Source organism: Lepidochelys kempii, chromosome 26 (assembly GCF_965140285.1).
Source record: "Lepidochelys kempii isolate rLepKem1 chromosome 26, rLepKem1.hap1, whole genome shotgun sequence".
NCBI classification, from domain to species: domain Eukaryota; kingdom Metazoa; phylum Chordata; order Testudines; family Cheloniidae; genus Lepidochelys; species Lepidochelys kempii.
The window spans coordinates 15,432,360-15,452,444 of record NC_136405.1 but is presented as its reverse complement, the minus strand read 5'-3'; the positions used below and the strand labels follow the sequence as shown (position 1 = coordinate 15,452,444).

The 20,085-nt window shown below is 61.8% G+C and overlaps 3 protein-coding genes across 10 annotated transcripts in view; 1 reads left to right on the top strand and 2 right to left on the bottom strand.

Annotated features, from left to right (window-relative positions):
• Positions 1-666: 666 nt before the first annotated feature.
• VAMP8 (vesicle associated membrane protein 8) lies at positions 667-7,940 on the bottom strand. Of its 2 annotated transcripts, none has more exons than XM_073325150.2 (3): positions 6,134-7,940; positions 3,027-3,188; positions 667-1,923 (listed from the first exon to the last, which is right to left on the bottom strand). In XM_073325150.2, the coding sequence occupies exons 1-3, from the start codon at positions 6,134-6,136 to the stop codon at positions 1,780-1,782; spliced, it is 309 nt and encodes a 102-aa protein (XP_073181251.1). In that variant the 5' UTR covers positions 6,137-7,940; the 3' UTR covers positions 667-1,779. The 2 variants fall into 2 exon arrangements, with proteins under 2 accessions (XP_073181251.1, XP_073181252.1); XM_073325151.2 differs by lacking the exon at positions 6,134-7,940 and adding an exon at positions 5,267-6,025.
• The window catches only part of GGCX (gamma-glutamyl carboxylase), a 27,662-nt gene continuing 12,489 nt past the window's right edge, over positions 4,913-20,085 (top strand). The window contains exons 1-3 of one of the 4 annotated variants that reach the window (XM_073325143.2): positions 4,913-5,009; positions 11,773-11,973; positions 14,007-14,165. In XM_073325143.2, coding sequence (XP_073181244.1) covers positions 4,928-5,009; positions 11,773-11,973; positions 14,007-14,165 — 442 coding nt within the window. In that variant the 5' untranslated portion in view covers positions 4,913-4,927. Of the gene's footprint in view, positions 5,010-8,832; positions 9,093-10,124; positions 10,238-11,772; positions 11,974-14,006; positions 14,166-20,085 lie in introns of those variants that run through there. The other 3 variants (XM_073325142.2, XM_073325140.2, XM_073325141.2) reach the window with 3 other exon arrangements.
• MAT2A (methionine adenosyltransferase 2A) overlaps positions 14,641-20,085 on the bottom strand; it is a 34,056-nt gene continuing 28,611 nt past the window's right edge. Inside the window, exon 10 of one of the 4 annotated variants that reach the window (XM_073325145.2) lies at positions 14,641-14,813. In XM_073325145.2, the coding sequence (XP_073181246.1) occupies positions 14,732-14,813 (82 nt within the window). In that variant the 3' untranslated portion in view covers positions 14,641-14,731. Of the gene's footprint in view, positions 14,814-16,465; positions 16,482-19,048; positions 19,172-20,085 lie in introns of those variants that run through there. The other 3 variants (XM_073325148.2, XM_073325149.1, XM_073325146.2) reach the window with 3 other exon arrangements.

Sequence of the window (20,085 nt, the reverse complement as noted above, 5' to 3'; positions counted from 1 at the left end):
CCCCTAGTGGCTGAGCCCAGAGTGGACAGGAGGCCAGCAAAGGGCTCCTGAAGCTCTAGTGCTAGGGGCCCTGGCCAAGGGGGCAGGGATCCCATCCCCTCTCCCTGTGTGTGCGCATAAGGGGGGAGGGGGGGAAGGAAGTCACCCAGTAATCCCCCCTCCATTGGCTGCAGCAGATGGCCCTGCCCCACATGCTAGCCCCAGCCACTAGCCCCTAGTCCTCCCCCCGCTCTAACCCAGCTCTCACAACCAAACTGCTGCCAGGTTTGTGCCAGGAAAGATGGGCAGGAATCCTGGGTTCTCTTTCTGGCTCTGGCACGGCCTTGGCAAGCCACTTCCATGCCTCAGGTTCAGGGGGTGCATCATGGCAGATCCTCAGCTGGGAGGGGCCCCGGAAAGAGCCGGGGGCAGGGCTGGCTGCCGGGCGAGCATCCTGCGCTCTCAGCCCCGGAGGGTGAGGGGCTGAGGGTTACAAGTTGGTCACAGCCTGGAACGAAGGACCATCCAACACCCCTCCCACGCCCCGGGCCAGGCACAATGCCAGCCTGTGCAGTCCCAGCCTCTCCCAGCAGAGGGTGCTGTGGGAGAGAGTCCAGTGGGGCTCAGCAGACAGGGTACAGAGCAGAGGTGGAGGTAGGTTCCGTCCAATAAATCGCTACTCCCCGGTGAGGTATAAATACATTTATTGCAGGGAGCGCAGCCTGCGTCTGGGGGGGCGAGGGTGGGGAGGGGGGAAATCAGGAAGACTTGGTCTCCCCCTCCAGGGTCGGGGGGGTGGCGGCTCTGAAACTACTTCCAAAGCTCATTTCCACTGCTCAGCTCAGGGATCCCCCCCAGGTCCGACGGGGGAGCCTGCAAGTAAGACCCACCTACACAGCCAAACTCAGGGCATGTGGGGGAGGCTGGGGCGGGTTGAGGCTGCAACAAGGGTGAGGCTGCTCACCCTTCCCCGCTCCCCCAATCGACAGAGCACCCGCCAGCTCCCAGCTGTGCCCCTTGGCTGAGTCTCCCCCTGCAGACAAGAGGGGGTTTCTGCACCCCCAAGAGCACCCTGCCCCTCCAGGCAGGACAGGGGGTGCACCAACTGTCAGGGTGCCATGGGAGGGGTTAGCTATGAGAACCTAGGGAGTGAAGCCCATGAGCCCCCAGCCTGGACAGGCAGAGGTGGCTGACAAATCCCCCCGCCCCCTCCTGCAGGGATATCCCCTTCTCTCATTATTTATTAAGGCAAAAGGTAGATTGCTCCCCACAGGGCCACGTCCAGGTCAGGACAGAGCAGCCCTTGCCCACGCCCAGCTCTGCCCCACAGGAGGCACGGGCTGTGATGGTGGGGGGGAAGCATTCCCCAGATCCAAGCCCCTCACCCCAGCCCAGGAGTGCCTCCTCCCTCAGCTGGACTACAGGCAGCCGCACTGGGCAGAGGGGACAACCCCGCCCCCCGGGGCCGAGCTGGGGGTTGGGAGCTGCTCCCGCGTAGCTTGGCTCTGCCAGCCTGGGAACACCGATGGGGGTGCCCGGGAAAGGGTGTGACACAGGGTTTGGGGGAAGGAAGCTGGGCAGAGCCAGAGGGAGCAGGGGAGTTCCCCTCAGGGGGCTACAGTCCCCAAGGAGCTTTCATGGGGGCAATGAGGGTCAGAGTACAAGTGTCCTCCCCCTCCTGGCGTAGGGAGGGGCAAACTCAGAAGGCTGACAGGAGGCATCGCCCCCCCAGCGACCATCAGGCAGTGGGGGCAGGGAAGCTGTGGAGTGGGGGAAGAGGTTGCGGGGAGGGGGCGTGGCCTATGTGGGGATGACGTTGGTGGCAAACAGGATGATGATGATGATGATGATGGCCACAATGACACAGATGATGGCGATCATCTTGACGTTCTTCCACCAGTACTTGCGGGCCACCTTCTGCGAGGTCGTCTTGAAGTGCTCAGACTGGGAAGAGATGCCGGAGGGGCGGGGGGGTTAGCACCACGCTGACCCAGATCCTCCAGCCCCTGCCTGGCTTGGCCCTAGGCCGCTGGACAGCCCCCCACCTGCCGAGGGCAGCTCTAACCAGAGGGATGGGGGGGGGGGGGAAAGAGACATCTGCATCCCCTCAGGGCGAGGCTGCAGCTGGACACAGACTCACTGGGCTGGTAGATCGGGCCAGCACCGGCCTTAATCCAGCTCTACATGGGCCACCCCAGTTTGGTGCTGGGGTACCAGACGCGCCCGTTGGGCTGCGCTCGCTGCATCAGAGCCAGCACCGGTGGGGTTCGCCAGGACATTTCCTCTTGCTGCAGCTACACCAGGGCAGCAGTGGGCCTGGGCTCTCTAACACGGTGGATGGGAATCTGGCTTCCACCGCTTTCGCTCACGTGGGCAGATCTGCAGGCACGAGCAATGCCGGCAGGCGGGTCCACATGCGGGCACCGCCCCAGCTCCGCTCTGCCAAGCCAAGCCGGTGCTGGGAGCTATGGGCACGTTATTCCAGAGCTGACCCCTAGAGGAAGCTTGCAGCTGCTGGCACCGGCCCATGCTGGGCACCAGGTTGAGAGCCTCCGATCAGCCATGCCAGCGTGGGACAAAGGGCAGGGCAGAGACAGCGTCTCGCCGGCTGCCAGGGTTTATCAGCGGCTGAGCAAACAGCCCCTCCCCCCAGAGTGCGCGTCGTGCAATGCACGTGGGCAGGGACCAGCAGGATCCGAACCACACCCCCCCCCCCGCCTCCTGCTCGGCACCGTTTCCACGCCCAGCTGAGCCTGTGGGGGCAGCAGCCGGAGCCCCCAGAGCGAGGTCAGGGGTCATGGTGGTGCCCAGGCCTGTCTTAGTCTGGGTGGCCCCAGAGCCAGGGGCACCCGGTGCCAGGCCAGAACAGCAGCCAGGCCTTTGCCCAAACCCCCTATCAGGCTCCAGTCGCCACCCTCTGCAAATCAACTCCAGTCTTGAGGTTCCCCCTCCTGCTCCCCATGACCTAACCAGGAACCTCACGAGCACAGGATGGGGGTCTCCCCCAGCCTGCTGCTCCCCGGTCCCCTCCCCGAACCAGGGCTCACCGTCGCCTCCAGGTCCTCGGTCTTGTTCCGCAGGTGGTCCAGGTTCTCGCCCCGCGCCAGGATCCGCTCCACATTTTGAGACATGATGTTTTTCACCCCCTCCACCTCGCTCTGCAGGTTCTTCACCCGGTCCGTTGCCATCCCGCTGCCACCGGTGCCCTCCTGCAGGGAGAGCCCCCGCCAGGGGTCAACAGGAGAGCGGCTGCGGGAGCAGCACACGCGGCCCGGGCAAAACCTCAGGGGCCCAGAGAAGGGAGGCCCCAAGGCGAATGGGGGAAGGGCCCTCGAGAAGCTAAAGGGCTGCTGATCACAGGGCAACGCCCCGGTTCTGGGGTCCAGCTGCAGCCCTGTACCTCTGAGGAGCTCAGAATGCTTCACAGACTCCGTTTGAGCCCCAAAGCCTACTACAGGAGAACAATCATGTGGGGAAACTGAGGCAGCTGATGTAACAAAGGCAGGGGCAGAGAACCCAGGAGTCCTGTCTCCCAGCATCCCCACTCCCCTCTCAGCGTCAGGAATAGAAGCAGGTGTCCTGGCTACTAGACCCCTGCTCTAACCACTGGACCACAACACCTCAGCCAGCATGAGGAAGGGAGAGGAGAGAGCCGGGGAAGGAGGGTGCCTGGCCCAAGGCCAGGAGGGACACAGAGGCAGCGTTGCAGGCACAGAGGCTGAGGGAGGTCCCACAGGGCAGGACTGGGCACTGGGGGGGCTCTCTGGGCGACGGGGCAGAGCAGCCCCCGGGGTGATTGCGCTGCCCCACCCCCCACACTTATTACTGCGGAATGTCAACAGGGAACTTCCAGCGCGCGTCACGCCTCCAGGACTCACCCAGCCGGTCGGGTCGGTCCGAGCAATCTCCCCCCAGCAGTTATGCCCTCTGCCTGCAGGGGGCAGCGGGTGTGACACGGCCAGCCCAGTGTGGCCCAGGGCAAACCCCTCTGCGGCCCAGGGCAAACCCCTCTGCAGGGGTGGAGCGGGGGGTCTGTCTCCAAAGCCCTGCTGGGTCCTCTGCCCCCCGCAGAGCAGAGACCCAGCAAACGCAGCGCACCCAGGGGCCTGGGACAGTCCCAGGATGGGAGCACCCCCTGAGCCTGTGAGACCCGCAGGGGGGACAGGGTCAGAGCCACCCCCTTGTCTCCTCCCCCTCCTGCTGAGCCTGATCCAAGCGGCTGGGCTGGTCAGACCCAGGCGTGTCAGGCTGGGTGGGTCCCAGGCTGGAATCTCAGAAACGCTGCCCGCGGCCAGCGCCCAAAGTACGTCAGGCACAGGGGAGCAGAGCCCGCCCAGTGCCCAGGGCAGTGCTGCCCAGCGTGGGCCGGAGGGAGCCCCATGGGAGCCCCAGGGTCTGAGTCCAGCAGCCTGCAGAGAGAATCCCCGTTACACTGGCCCTGGCTGGCAGCACGACCGCCACCTCCCCTTTCCGGGCCCCCACTCAACCCCCAGCACCTGCTGCATTTAGCCCGACACTGATCCCCCAAATCTGACCCAGTTTTTAACCCAGGACTGGCCAGAGGTGGCCAACATGGCTCCAACACGGGGGAGGAGGAGGGACACCCCAGCCCCTGGAGAGTGGAACCCCAGGCCCCCCAGGAGGAAGCAGACAGGGTAGGGGCCAGAGCCCCCCTCCATTCCCGCCGTGTGGCTCCTTTAAGGGAAACCTCTCCACTGCCAGGGCACCTTGGCAACACTTGGGGCACCCGAGCTCCTTCCCTTAACCCTTCAGGTCCCAGGCCGCTCCCCCCTTCCCCCAGGTGCTCTGGACTGGGGTGTTCTGCGCAGCCAGGGCCAGGCATTAACCCCGTCTCCCCCGACTCAGGTGAATTAGTGACCCCAGATGCAGGTCACATTAATCTTTTGCCTTCTGCTCTTTGCTTTGCAGCTGCTCAGAGACTGCTCAGATGGACAGACCACAGCTCAGAGCCCTCTGCCCCCTCAGTGGGGGATCACGGCTAGTGGGGCCTCAGAGGCACCAGTCCTTTGGTAAGCACCCCCTGAAGACCCCCCAACCCCCAGACCCCTTCCCAGACCCCTGCATCTTCCCAGCCCCCGGCAGCCCCACACAGCGGGCAGCTCAGGCCAGGAGCCCCCAGGGTCTGTGGCCCCTTTTAGACCCAGCCTGGCCTCCATCCACCCCACCCGCCAGCGCTGCCCCCAAATGCCCACTGAGTCATCCCCCTTCCCCCCATCCCACCCTGGCCCCAAAATAGCCCTGCAATTCAGGGGGCCCTGTCCCCCACCGTGGCCGGCTCAGCGTGCAGAACAGGGCTTGGGGTCTGGAGTCCCCCGAGTGCGGCAGGAACCGTTAGGCCGCCCGCTTCCTCTTTCTAGGCAGCTCTGCAGGGATGGGATGGGGGGGCGGAGGGGGAGGGGCTGATAATGAGACCCAGCACCAGGGGGAGGGGGCGGGGAGAAGAGAGAGGGGGGCATGCAGCTCCTAGTCTGTGGATCCATGGGGAGCCTTGGCACGGGACGCAGCCAGGAGCCTGTTACTTTGGAAGTCGGGGTGGGGGTTCTCTCTGGTCTCAGGAATGACCCTGCTCCTGCGCCCCCTTTGAGAAGCTGCAGACTCTCCCCGCCCCTATTCCCTTCCTGGAAAATATTCCGGCTGCCCGCTTCCCCTCTCTACGCTGGCTGCACCCAGTCCCCTCCCCACAGCAATCGCCACCTGCGCCCAGCCCCTGCCCGGCCGCGTCCAGCCGCCACCTTGGAGACGGCCCAGGGAGCAGCCTGCAGCGCCGAGCGCGCCGTTCGGGTCCCTTGTCTCAGCAGCACCCGCTTCCTCCCTCTGTCACCCGGACCCTGGCCTGTGCCCCCCTCCCCCCAGCAGCCACCAGAGCCACAGCTGGGAGCCAGGACGCCTGGGTTCTCTCCGCAGCATGGGGGGAGGGGGGTGTTAAGTCGCTGCCGTGCCCTGGAGGGTTGTTAGCCAGGCGGGATCCCCGCCAGCCGCTGTTTCCAGTCCGCTCCCCCGCGGCCGCCGCTCCTGAGCCGGGCCCGGGCCCCTCCCCGCGCGGAGTCACTCCGCATCCCCTCCGGGCGCCGGAGCCCCGTGTGAATCGGCGGCCGGGGCAGATCGGGGCGGGCCCCCGATCCCGGGCACTCACCATGCTCCGCTCCGGCCGCTTCCTGGTGCGCTAAGTTTCAGCCCGAACTTCCTGCTTCCTGCAGCCCAGCCCGGCCCGGCCGGTCCGCAGGTGCGAGGGGCGGGCCCAGCTCCCGCCGCGGCCTTTAAAGAGGCACGGGCCGGGCCCAGCTCCCCGGGACGGGGCGGACCCAGCGGGGTTCGGGTCCCTCGGCCCCGCACAGAACCGAGGCACTGGGTCCCCAGCGATGGGCTCCAAGCTTTGCCCCCTGGCAGCCCCAGGCCACCCAGAGACCTGTCCAGGAGACCCAGCCCCCCTGGGGGGCAGCCCCCATCCCAGCAGGCTCGTTCTGTGCACGGGGCTAGTGCTTTAGGGTTAAGGCTGGGGCCTCCCCCCCAGAGGGCAGCGGCAGAGCTGGGGGGCCCAGGAGTAGCAGGGGCTGTGAGTCAGGGGTGAGGGGCATCGGCTGAGCTTGGAGAGGAAACTCTCCCGGGGGGGGGCAGCTCTGCCCACTCCGTGTCCCATCCCAGCCTGGCTGACGCCAGCTGGTACAAAATGCTCCTAGGGCTCAGGGCAGGGTATGCCCTGCCCTGGCAGGCGGAGCTGACCAGAGGCCAGCACTGCAGGGAGCAGATGTCCCGGGGCTGAGGCTGCTGAGTGGAGCTGGTGTGGACCCAGATCCAGCCCAGTCACTGAGTGGGACAATGGTGGTGCCTTGCTGGCAGACCGTAGGCCCAGACACATTGGCAGGGGCGGGGACTGCTGGGCCGCTGACCCGCTCTGGGGAGGAGCCCATCTATCTCCAGCACCCATCTCCTGCTTGTACACACCCACAAGGGGTTCCAGGCCCCTGCCCTGTGTTTGGCAGGGAGAGGGTTAAACTCCGCCCAGATCAGGGGGTACTGGGCTGCAGAGGAAGCCAGCTGAGGTGGGGGATGGGGCCCAGCAGCTACTGTCCCCCCTGGGTCAGGAAGCTGTGTGAAAAGGGTTTGGAGATTTTGACGGTGGGGAGGACAGTGGAAAGGGGCCGGGGCCTGCTGTGTGGCGGGGCTGTGGAGGATGCTGGTGCATGGATGGCTTTGCACGGCCTAGTGACTACCTGATCCGGGCCCCCCATGGAGCTGTTGGCTCTTCTTGAAGGCCTGGTCTCCCAGCAGCGCGAAGCCCTGTGTCACCCACCCTGCCTCTGGCACTGAGGCAGCATGGGGACTCCACACGGCTGTGTTACCACCTTACCCCCTGCTCACGCATCTTCATCTCCACAGGGGCACCTGAGGGTTGCAATCCTGCCATACCCTGCAGCTTTCCCACCCTCCTGCAAACAGAAGAGCCAGCAGGGCTTACAGAGGCGCAGCTCTTCTCACAAGAAGGCCTCTGGTGCCATGCTGCCCTCTCTCTGGGTTAAGGAGGCTGCTCCCCTCCAGCCTCCATCCCCCAATCACCCTCCACACCCTTTCCTTTCTGTTACAGTTGTAATCAACTCTCATGCTCCAGGGCTGATGGCCCCAAGGGTCAGGCAGGAATCCCTATCTTTCCATACAGTATCATGCAACAACTACAGACAGCATGGGGATTGGGTTTTCCAGGGCTCCTGAAGCAGCTGGTGCTGGAGACAGGGTAGGGCAGTGGATGACTCACTGTTGATCTGCTCTAGTCTTGCCTGCTTGCAACACTTCATTTAAACCTGATGGAAACTGGCCAGACGTAACCGAGGGAGAAAAGGGACAGACTCAAGCCCAGGACGAGGCTATTTCAGTGCAGTGTTTCCAGATGGCTGAATCTGAGCCCCGCTCTGTGGTAAATTAATCCAGCCATGCCACCTCCCCCCCTCCGACGTATCTATCCCATGCTGTCTCCCCCCACCTAGCCCTTTGTACTCTGATCCTTCCTCTTCCCTCTGGAATAGTTAAGTGTTGCCATTTAAAGTGAGAGCAGTGGGCATTGGAGTTAGCCTTCACTGGAATGAACGGGGCGTTCATCCCGCACGCTTGCTCCTATTGCTTTGGACTCAACAAACCCAGGCAGGCATCATTGCACTGGTTACCCTGAGGGCAAATCCCTCATCTCCGGGCGATCGGCTCAAGTTCTCTGCAAATTCAGGCAGATGCAGCCATGTCAGTTTTCCTCAGGGTCACCAGGAAAAAGTTTTCTTCATACCAAGAACAGATGGAGGCTGGATTTTGTTTTGTAGCAAAAGCCACAGCTGTGGGAAGTGTTGGGGAGATCTCTCTGTCCCTGTCCCTGCACCAAGCTGGTCCTTTCTGCCTCCTCCCCCTCAGGCCAGAGCCACAGAGAATGTAACATTTTGGGCTCTGTATAAATATTTGCCTCTTCCCTTCAGAGTGGAAGAGCAGGAAGAACCAGCCGGGCTCTGCAGTGGGAGCAAAAGGTGTTGGGGTTTGTACAGGGCTGGGGAGCGAAGCGAAGACCAGGCCGTGTCGCTGGCAGGATGGAAATGCAGCTTCCCTGGCAGATGAGAAATGCAGTTGGGTGGGAGGGAGATGTGGTTGGTGGTTCTGCAGGCCGCAGCCCCAGCAGTCTCTGTTTACAGCTTCCCAGCCCTGGGTAATTGTCACTATTAAAGTGTGTTGGTTTATGACTCTGTGAGGGGGAGGGATAGCTCAGTGGGGGGAGAGGCATAGCTCAGTGGTTTGAGCATTGGCCTGCTAAACCCAGGGTTGTGAGTTCAACCCTTGAGGGGGCCATTTAGGGATCTGGGACAAAAACTGGAGACTGGCCCTGCTTTGAGCAGGGGGTTGGACTCAATGACCTCCCAAGGTCCCTTCCAAGCCTGACAGTCTATGATCCGTGACCCAAAGCAGCAGCGCTGGTACCTGGCCCTTTCCTAGGGGATCCCAATGAGATTTACCAACATGAAGGCATCCTGCCTGCCCCTCTGAGAGGAGGGGTCAGTCTCATCGACCCCAGCCCATAGCAGGAGAAACTGAGGCACAGAGAGGGAAAAGGCCAGAGTCACACAGTGAGTCAAGAACAGAACCCAGGAGGCGTTGTATTAGGTTTGACCCCCCAATCCCCTGCTCAAACCCATAGATCACACTCCCTTCCCAGAGCCAGGCATGGAACCCCACTCCCAGAGCTGGGAAAACCCAGGAGTCCTGACTCCTGCCACCCCCAGCCCTAAGCACTATACCCCACTGGAACCCAGCCCTCCTGACCCCAAGGAGGACCCTTCTTCCCCCAGCCCACACACTAGTTCTGCCCGGTGCCTGTAGCAAACCAAGTTGCCACATTAATTTCACGGAAGAGGGGGACAATCTGATTGGCGCCCCACTCCGAACGAATGTCTCCTTATCTCAGGAGAAAGGAGAGGAGGCCTCGTGGCACCTTAGAGACTAACCGATTTATTGGAGCGGGAGCTTTCCTGGCCCACAGCTCCCTGCATCGGATGCATCACGAAAGCTACGTGTTAGTCTCCAAGGCGCCACGCGTCCTCCTTTCCTTTTGGCGGGTGCGGGCGAACAGGGCTGCTGCTCTGAGCCCCGCCGGGAGGGCTCAGCACCAGGCCGGGACCTGCCCCTCTCCGCAGGCTGCGCACCCCGCCAAGCGCGGCCAGCAGGGCCCGAGCCAGCCCGGGAGAGGCAACGTGGCGCAGCCCAGGCCGCAGGGTGGGGCCGGGCCTGGTCAATACACGGGGGGGCCCACGGGCTGCAGCAGGCGGGGAGCCTCCTTGCTGGCTGTAGCACGAGCCCCAGGCCAGCACTTGGGGGGCGCTGCGGGTCCCCGGGGGGAGAGGGCCCGGGCGGGGGGGCCCGGGGGCGCCAGGACCCCGAGCGCGGGGCTGTCTGGGAGCGGGAGGACCCAGGCGTCCGGGATAGGGCCCGCGGGGGGAGGGGCCCCGCAGCGGGAGGAGGCGGGGCTGGATGGGGCCCCGGACGCCTGGGTTCCGCCCCAGCCGTGCCGTGGGGAGGAGACCCCCCCGGGGCTGCCGGAAAGCGCCGCCAGGGCCCGCCCCGCGCTTGCGACACTCGCCCGCCCCGCGCTTTGCGGCCGCCGCGCGGGTGACGTGTCGGCGGCCGAGGAGCTCGCGCTGGAGCGTCTCCTAGCAACCGGGGCGGGGCGCGGGGACCGCGCGTGAGATGGAGCCGCAGCGGGGCCGCGCGGCAGGTACCGGGGTTCGCAGCCGGACTCCTGGGTTCCTGCCCGGCGCTACAGCCCCCCCCGCCCCGCCCCGCGCAGAGGGACCCGGCCCGGGAGGGAGCCGCGTGCTGGGTCCCGCCTGGTTCTCAGCCTGCCCGGGGCCGGGCTGCGGGTCGGGGGCCGGCGAGGGGGTGGGGGTCGGGAGTGGGGGGCGCCGGGGGGTTGGGGGTGCGGGGGCGCCGGCTGGGCCGGCGGGGGGCTGCGGGTCGGGAGTGGGGGGCGCCGGGGGGTTGGGGGTGCGGGGGCGCCGGCTGGGCCGGCGGGGGGCTGTGGGTCGGGAGTGGGGGGCGCTGGCTGGGCCGGCGGGGGGCTGCGGGTCGGGAGTGGGGGGCGCCGGGGGGTTGGGGGTGCGGGGCACTGGCAGGGCTGGCGGGGGGCTGCGGGTCGGGAGTGGGGGGCGCCGGCTGGGCCGGCGGGGGGCTGCGGGTCGGGAGTGGGGGGCGCTGGCAGGGCTGGCGGGGGGCTGCGGGTCGGGAGTGGGGGGCGCCGGCTGGGCTGGCGGGGGGCTGCGGTTCGGGAGTGGGGGGCGCTGGCAGGGCTGGCGGGGGGCTGCGGGTCGGGAGTGGGGGGCGCCGGCTGGGCTGGCGGGGGGCTGCGGGTCGGGAGTGGGGGGCGCTGGCAGGGCTGGCGGGGGGCTGCGGTTCGGGAGTGGGGGGCGCCGGGGGGTTGGGGGTGCGGGGCACTGGGAGGGCTGGCGGGGGGCTGCGGGTCGGGAGTGGGGGGCGCCGGCTGGGCTGGCGGGGGGCTGTGGGTCGGGAGTGGGGGGCGCCGGCTGGGCCGGCGGGGGGCTGCGGGTCGGGAGTGGGGGGCGCCGGCTGGGCTGGCGGGGGGCTGCGGGTCGGGAGTGGGGGGCGCTGGCAGGGCTGGCGGGGGGCTGCGGGTCGGGAGTGGGGGGCGCTGGCAGGGCTGGCGGGGGGCTGTGGGTCGGGAGTGGGGGGCGCTGGCTGGGCCGGCGGGGGGCTGCGGGTCGGGAGTGGGGGGCGCTGGCAGGGCTGGCGGGGGGCTGTGGGTCGGGAGTGGGGGGCGCTGGCTGGGCCGGCGGGGGGCTGTGGGTCGGGAGTGGGGGGCGCTGGCTGGGCCGGCGGGGGGCTGCGGGTCGGGAGTGGGGGGCGCTGGCAGGGCTGGCGGGGGGCTGCGGGTCGGGAGTGGGGGGCGCTGGCAGGGCTGGCGGGGGGCTGTGGGTCGGGAGTGGGGGGCGCTGGCTGGGCCGGCGGGGGGCTGCGGGTCGGGAGTGGGGGGCGCCGGGGGGTTGGGGGTGCGGGGCACTGGCAGGGCTGGCGGGGGGCTGCGGGTCGGGAGTGGGGGGCGCCGGCTGGGCCGGCGGGGGGCTGCGGGTCGGGAGTGGGGGGCGCTGGCAGGGCTGGCGGGGGGCTGTGGCTCTGTGAGCTGATCCTACGCCTAGAGCCCTCGCTATCCTGCTGTCTGGGACACTAGGAACCCCCCTCCCCCCCGAATAAAGAAGTGACCGGCCCTGCACCCCCACTCTCCCGGTTGGTTTGCAGCTGCCCTGCTGGCAGAGTCCTCGCCCGGCCGCCGGCAGCGCGATGGTGACGGGGCGCCGGAGCCCACCCAGCAGAGGAGCAGTTGGGCTCAGCGCTTGCTGGGCTTTGAATGGGCTGATGTGTCCAGCTGGCCCCGCTTCGTCTGCCTGCTCAACAGACCCACGGACCCGGCCTCCCTGGGCGTCTTCCGCTTCCTGTTCGGTGAGTGCTCTGGGCAGGGCACATGCCCCTGGCATCCCTGCCCCTCTGGGGAGCCTGGCTGGTGACAGGGCACCTCAGAAATCATTAGTGCCGGCTCTGAGTGTCCAGGGTCCTGTGTCCCCTGGGGGCTCTAAAGTCCCTTGAGTGCTCGGGCAGTTGGTGCTCAGTTTATTTCCCTTCTCTGGGTGCAGGAATTCCCCTTCCCTCAAGCCCAGCCTCCCGATCTCGGGGCACTCCAGGTGGGTCAGTGTTGTTCTCCCTGTTTATGGGAGGGAAATTGAGGCACAGAACAGCTAGAGGGAGAGCAGAGCTGGAAAGAGGACCCAGGAGTCCTGGTACTTTGCTCTCACTGCTCCTCGTGCTGCGTGGGGCTCCAGAGCAGAGAAGTGCAGGAGTCCCTCATCCCCTGGCCTGTCTCCGGGCCCAGCGCTGTCCCTGCTTAGCACAGTCCATACAGAGGAACCCATCCCTGGGTTACCCAGCCCCCACTGACTGGGGTGCGGTTTGACGGCCCACGTGGTGCTGCTGCAGGTCCTATCCAGAACCTCCGACGCCCCCCCAGCCAGCCACAGCCTCCCCACATCCCGTCCCACCCACCCTGCCCTGCCATTGTCTGGCTGCCAGCTGGTTCTGCTGGCCATTGGGGGCGGGACTAGTCCCTGTTCCCAGCCCTGGGCATTGCTGGTTTTGCAATGTGGTTAGGGCCAGTGTCCTCTGCTTGTGGGGGTGGGGAAGGACTTTGGCCTCAGAGTGCAGGGGAGGCCCCAATTATCAGGAAGGAGCAGATGTGGTGGTCCCAGCTCTCTCCCTCCAACACCCCTCCTTCCAGTCAGATCTGAGGGGTGCCCTCCCCTCTGGCCCCCCAGTGCTTGGACACTGGGGGTCTCCCCAACCCCCTGACTCTAGCCATCCCAGGGTGGGGTGGTGCAAGGCATCTTCCCCCCACCCCCAGGGCTCAGCCTAGGGATCCTGCATGGTTTGCAACAAGCCTGGTGGGGAAGGGGTTAAACCCTCCATGCTGGTCAAAGGGGCCGTGTCCTGCCGTGGGGGTGTGGGTCTCCTATGAGGGGGCTCCTGGACTTCAACAAGGAGGGTTCTGGGGTCATGCTGTGAAGCAGGGACAGGCTGGGTCAGCACTTGGATGGGAAAGCTTTTTGGAAAAGGGGGCTCAGTTGGGGGTGCTGTCCTCTCAGAGTCCGGGCTGACCCACTGTCCCAGCACGGTGCTAGGGAGGGGGCTGGGAGCCAGGACTCCTGGGTCCTGTCCCCAGCTCTGGGAGGGAAGTGGGTTAGAGTGGGGTGGGGGAGTTGGTAGCCAGGACTCCTGGGTTTGCTGCCCAGCCCTGCTGTCTTACCCTGGGCAAGTCCGTTTCACCTCACCCTGGCACCTTTCTCAAGTGCTCTGTTCACGTGATATGGCTCCTGCTGCCTATGGCAGTCTCTCCCGATCCTTAGTGGCCCCACTGGATCCCTGCCTGTGCTGGACCCCGGGGTTACTAGCAGGCTCCCTGCAGAGGCCGGATCTCCAAGCTGCTCTCTGGGCCAGACCTGGGGCTTCCTCCCAGGGCGGGACAGCAGGATCCCTGCTGCGCTGCAACAGCCAGTGAGATCAGCCTTGTGGGGAGGCAGGACGCCTGGGCTCCTGGGGGTGCCCCGGGCAAGTCCCATCCCCTTGCTGTGGCTCAGTTTCCCTGCCTGTGACAGGGAGGTCACTGCACTGAGCCACGGGGGTTGGGTTTGAGTGGAGGATCCTCATGCAGGTGTTTGTCGTCAGGTGGGTGTGTGGTGGGGTGGGGGTGGCTCCCGGCTCAGCTTCTGTGTGGCTGCCTCATCACCGGGGTCCTGTGGCCGGACTGGGCTGGGTGGGCAGCAGGGCAGTGCCCAACTGCATGGGCTCCTGGCCGCAATCCCTGCTCTGCCTCTGGGGCTTGCCAAGCCTGAGGGGCCCAGTTAGCTCTGGGCTGGACATGAGTGATTGAGCAGAGGTCAGGGGGACCCTCCCCAAGACTGACACCGCCTCTGCCCGTGTCTAAGGGTTGCTGATGGCCCTGGACATCCCGCAGGAGCGTGGCCTGAGCTACCTGGACCACAAGTACCTGGATGGGCTGGAGGTCTGTCGCTTCCCACTTGTGAACTTCCTGGAGCCCCTGCCGCTGGACTGGATGTACCTGCTCTACGCGGTCATGCTGCTGGGTGAGGGCACGGGGCCAGGGTTGGGCGGGGGCTGGAGGAACTGGAGAATCTGGGGGTGTGACGTTCCCCTCTGGTGCTGTCTAGACCAGTGATCTGCTAGGTCTCTCCAATCCTTGAGTCTGGGAGACAGCTTTATCCTGCTCTGCTGAGAGAACCCCCACTCCTGGGCTGCTCACGCTCAGCCTCTGGCACATAAGATGCTCCTTGGATTGTGCAACCGAATGACACTAGCCAATATCTCCGGTCCCAGACACAACCCTAGGAAACCTCTGTCTTGCAGTGTCCAGTTGTGCCCGCTGGATGCTGCCAGCTTATATGAGTTTGTCAATTTAACAAAGAAATTGATATGTACCAAGCTTGTTCTCTCAAGGGGAGTCTCTGACACACTGCAAACCAAACGTACTGCTTCAGGTAGAAACAACAAACAGATTTATTAACTATAAAGGTAGATTTAAGTGATTATAAGTCAAAGCACAAGAAGTCAGATTTGGTCAAATGAAATAAAAGCAAAACGCATTCTAAGCTGATCTTAACACTTCCAGTGTCCTTACAAACTTAGGTGCTTCTCACCACAGGCTGCCTGGTTGGTCTTCAGCCAGGCTCTCCCCTTTGATCAGCGCTTCAGTCGCTTGGTGGTGGTGTCTGTAGCTGTAGGTGGGAGAGAGGGAGCAGGGCAAAATATCTCACCTTTTTATCATGTCCTTTCTTTCCTCCTGGCTTTGTGCCCCCCCCCCTCCCCGAGTCCGGCGAGCATTACCTCATCACAATCCCAAACTGCCCAAAGGAAGGGGGTGACTCCCTCTAGCATCTAACAGATTCTTTTGTTGCTGCCTAAACCAGCGTCCATTGTTCCTGTGAGGCTGGGCTGGGGGGGCTGTGAACTGGAGAGTTTTTGCATGGGCTGGCTTTAAGCCATGAGGATACATTTTCAGCCACATAACTATATACATGAAATTATAACCTATAACCTTACTATAACATGACTGTAACAGGGTTCATAGTGGTATCCATGTTAGTCTGTATCCGCAGAAAGAATGAGGAGTACACATCCGACAAAGTGGGCTGTAGCCCACGAAAGCTCATGCTCAAATAAATGTGTTAGTCTCTAAGGTGCCACAAGTACTCCTTGTTCTTATTATTGTAACAATCACTGTCACATCACTAGAACAACCATGCTCAGGGCAACATGAGCCTTCCGAAGACACCCGACATGACAAACTTTGCATTGGATCCCACACAATCATGTTACAAAGATTAGAATCATAAACTATCAGGGTGGGAAGGGACCTCAGGAGGTCAGTGAGTCCAATCCCCTGCTCAAAGCAGGACCAATCCCCACTTTTTGCCCCAGATCCCTAAGTGGCCCCTTCAAGGATTGAACTCACCACGCTGGGTTTAGCAGGCCAATGCTCAAACCACTGAGCTATCCCTCCCCCCCATGGGGGTGTAGGGTGTTCCCCTGAGGTACAGAACGTCACACCTCCCCTCTTAGTTTACTGCAAGAGGGCTAGTCACTGACTAGGTCAAAGGCAGTTTGTGTTATAATTCTCTTGGCATCCAGCCATTAAGGCCATGAGGCAGCGTGCCTCAGTTTCCCCATTCACACACTGCAAACCAGGTTTTTTATGGTTTCTCTGCTGTGATAAGCTTTAAACCTGTTTACAGGTATTAATTGAAAAGTAGCATTATCATAAGGTTTCACATCCGTGTCGAAATTCTTATCCCCAAAACTTAACATTAATACCAAAATGGGTGTATACAAATATCTTTATGATACTACGCCCTCTGTTCAGTTAGTGTAGTTTGAGGTTAGTTTGTTCATTACCCATGGTGTCCTTTGACTCTTTTCCATGCAATCAGTCACTGGCTTTTCCTTCCCTCCAGCGTTTCGCTCTGTGTGGGCTCTTAATTTAATCATGTTTCTGGCTTTTTTGATATCTCGGGGTCTGGCAAGATAAGGGTCCAGGGGGATCCTGCACATTGGCTGGCCCTTTGGGGAGCGGTCTCCCAACCACAGGGCTGTACATATGTAGGAAATCCAGCTCCCTTTTCAGGTTACCCTGTGATTCCAACTCCCTGCACTGAATCCTTCCCTGCCCCCGAGAGGGCTGTGATCCCTGCTCTGTGGGATAAGTGTGTTTATCCTTTGATCAGATGCACCTTTCCCCAGCACCTTTTCCATAACTGCTCCATGTGTCTCACCTGCCTGGGGGACCCCCCCCCCCAAGAGCGTTAGATCATCTGTATTCTGACAGACGACCACTTGGCAATTTCCTGGTCCCAACTCCTCTGCTGTCACAGGCGTTGGAGCTGCATCTTGATGTAAAGAGACACAGTTACTTTCCAAACAGTTATCAGGAATAGCATTCTGAAAAACTGGAACCTGTATTGGGGTGCCCTCCACCACCCCTTTCTCTGTCCCTGGGAAGTCAGCTGTGTGACTGCTCCCCTCCGGGAGGTCAGTTACACAAATCCCTCTCAAAACCTGACCCAGCCATCCTGCTAGTGTCCTGGGCATCCTGCCCCAAGTGTCTAGGGTGGAGACATGCCTGTACCCCCACTGTTCCTTCCCCCGTTTCCTCCTCTGGGCCCCCTCCCAAGACACATTTCTCTGTGCTCCCTAGGAAGGGTTCTATCTTTTGTTCAGCTGCAGAACCCTGCCAGCTAACAACTGGGACAGTTTCCTTAATCACTGACCACCCCTCTCCTGCCCCTGCGCCTGAGGGCATGTCGCCTTCTGCTGGAAAGGAGCTTGTCTCAGCCCCTCCCATGCTTGGAAGCACCCTGCTTCCCTGTGTTACAGCGTCACAGGAATCCTCACCCACCTCAGTGGTTTCTGAGATTCCCTGCCCCTTCTCCGGGCTCTCCTCTGGGACCCATTTCTCTCTGCTCCCTAGAGCTGGGTCTGTCTCTGGTTCAGCTGAAATTTGCTGGCCGCTAACAACCTGGACAGTTCTCTCCCTGGCAGGCATCACGCCCCCATCCCTTCCCGAGGTGCTGTTGCCTCCAGCTGCAGTGCAGAGATTGGTCTCAACCACCCTCCCGCCTGGAACCATGTGGCTTCCCCCTGCTGCTGAAGAATCAAGGAGACTCCCTCCCATTCTCTCAGCAGTTCCCGAGACCTTCCCCTTTCCCTCGAGGGTCCCAGCATAACACTTGCTCCTGCTGCAGGCAAATACTTTAACCTGAGCTACACGGAAAAAATCATTCCCCAGGAGCAGGTCGACTAGGAGGTGTTCTATTACCCCCACAGTCAGAACACTTTCCAAACCTTCCCAGACCACATGGATTTTAGCTAGTGGCACAAGGAATCTGCTTTCACCCTCCCCCACAATCTCTGCCATTTGGCCAGGTAACATACTGGCCTTTGGGACCACACCCTGCTTAACCGGAGAGATCTGGGCCCCTGCATCCCTCTGCCCCAAGCGTTCCCTGCCATCGATTTGGGCAGCCGTTACATGCTCCATATCTGGTTCTGCAGAGGCTAACCTCACAAAACCAACATGATCGGTTTCAGTGTTGAGGGCAGCAGAACTAACAGGAGCTATTGGTTGCCTGCTTCCGCCCAGCACACGGCGTTTATTCCTCAGGCGATCAGTGGAATCACACCGATAGCACCTTCTGGGCTCGTCTGCTTTTACAGGAGGTTTGGGATAGGAGTTACCAGTGGAGGACTGTTTTGGGGTAAGGGAATGTTTAGGCTCCCAGCCCCCTTCTCTCTTCCCAGGGGCAAAATGGGATCCTCCCTCCCTCCAGTTTTAAACCCTCTTTCTGTGGCCTGCCCTCAGTAGATGCCTGAGTCTGTTCAAAGGCATCAGCAAAACAAGGCATCTCCTCCAGACTTTACAGCTTTGTCCCATAGACCAGAGGTGGGCAAACTACAGCCCACGGGCCACATCTGGCCTGTGGGACCCTCCTGCCCAGCCCCTGAGCTCCTGGCATGGGAGGCTTGACCCCGGCCCCTCCCCTGCTGTTCCCCCTCCCACGCAGCCTCAGCTCACTGCACTGCTTGCTCAATGCTCGGGGTGGTGGGGCTGCGAGCTCGTGGGGCAGTGAGCTGCGGACCCCAGCCTGACCCGGTGCTCTGTGCTGCGCAGCATGGCTGCCTGTCCTGGTGCAGCCGCGCCGCCAGCCACCGGTGCTCCAGGCAGCATTGTAAGAGGGCAGGGAGCAGGGGGGTTGGATAGAGGGCAGGGGAGTTCGGGGGTGTGGATAGGGGTTGGGGAACAGGGTGGTTGAATGGGGGCAGGGGTCCGAGGGAGGGCAGTGCGGAAGGAGAGGGGAGGTTGGATGGGGTGGTGGGGGGCAGTTAGGAGTAGGGGGGGTCCGGGGGCGGACAGGGGACAGAGAGCAGGGGCTGGATGGGGCAGGGGTCCCTGGGGGGCTGTCAGGGAACAGGAGGGTTGGATGGGGCAGGAGTCCTGGGCGGGAACTCTGGGGGGCGAGAAGCAGGGGGGGTCGGATAGGGGGTGGAAGCCAGGCCATGCCTGGCTGTTTGGGGAGGCACAGCCTCCCCTAACCGGCTCTCCATACAATTTCAGAAACCCAATGTGGCCCTCAGGCCAAAAAGTTTGCCCACCCTTGCTGTAGACACTGCTTTACATCAGCCTTACATACGCTTAGGCAATGCTCTTGAGCAACAAGATCCAACATTCCCTCAAAACTTGCCACCTCCTTGCCCCTCACCCATTTTCCCAACAAATCTTTGATTTTGTTTACATATTCCCCATACCAATATCCCCCTTAAGATTCCTAAATTTAACTCTGTATGTTTCAGGGGTGATCTGAAAACTTCGCAAAACAGTATCTTTAAATGTACAATCGTCTAAAGCATCTTCAATAGGCATTCCACTGAATACATTTCGAGCGTTACCAGTTAATTTTGCAATCAGGGTAGGAACTCTCTTATCATCAGGGATTTCATGTATTACACACAGCCTTCGAAGGTAGTCAGATATTCAGTCATATCATCGTCCTCTCTGTGTGCAGGGCATAAGTGTTCCCACCTGTGGATTTTTGGAGTGATAGGAGTCGTTGGAGTCAGGGGTCCTGGTTCTGCTTCTCTAGCAGGTCCAGCTGGTGTTTTCTCTCCCTCTCTTTTACTTCCATGGCCCTTCTGTGAGCAGCTGCCTCTCTGGCCGCCTCTTTCTTTTTCCTTTATCTCCAGTTTTTGCAGTTGCAATAATCTCTGGGGCTCCTGCTCTTTTCTACAGACTAAAAACCTTCGCAATCGCTTCGCTGCTTTCACTCATTTCCCTGCTTTTCTGTCCCGATTTCCCTTTCCCGAAATAAGCAAACAGAAAATAACAAACTGTGACCTCCTTCTGACAGTTCTTAGCCACTGCACTTCAGACTCACTTAAAATCACAAATATCAGTGCTTAAAGTGTGAACTTCACTTGGAGTAACAAGCTGCACATACACCCTCCTCGCTGCGCCACTGTGATGTTCCCCTCTGGTGTAATCCGGACCGGTGATCTGCTAGGTCCCCAATCCTTGACTCTGGGAGCCAGCCTCACCCTGCTCTGCTGGGAGAACCCCCACTCCTGGGCTGATCACGCTCAGCCTCTGCTATGTAAGCTGCTCCCAGCTACTTGCAACCGAATGACACTAGCCAATACCCCCAGTCCCAGACACAACCCTGGGAACCTCCGTCTTGCCGTGTCCAGTTATGCCTGCCTGACACTGCAAGCTTATATAGGTTTGTCAATTTAACAAACAAATTTATATGTACCAGGCTTGTTCTCCCAAGGGGAGTCTCTGACACACTGCAAAGCAAACGCACGGCTTCAGGTTGAAGAAAGAGATTTATTAACTATAAAGGTAGATTTAAGTGATTATAAGTCAAAGCACAAGAAGTCAGATTTAGTGAAATGAAATAAAAGCAAAACGCATTCTAAGCTGATCTTAACACTTCCAGT

Coding starts and splice junctions, on each gene's coding strand:
- VAMP8 (XM_073325150.2), bottom strand. Junction 1,924..3,026: donor CCGAGGACCTGGAGGCGACG/GTGAGCCCTGGT, acceptor ATCTCTTCCCAG/TCTGAGCACTTCAAGACGAC.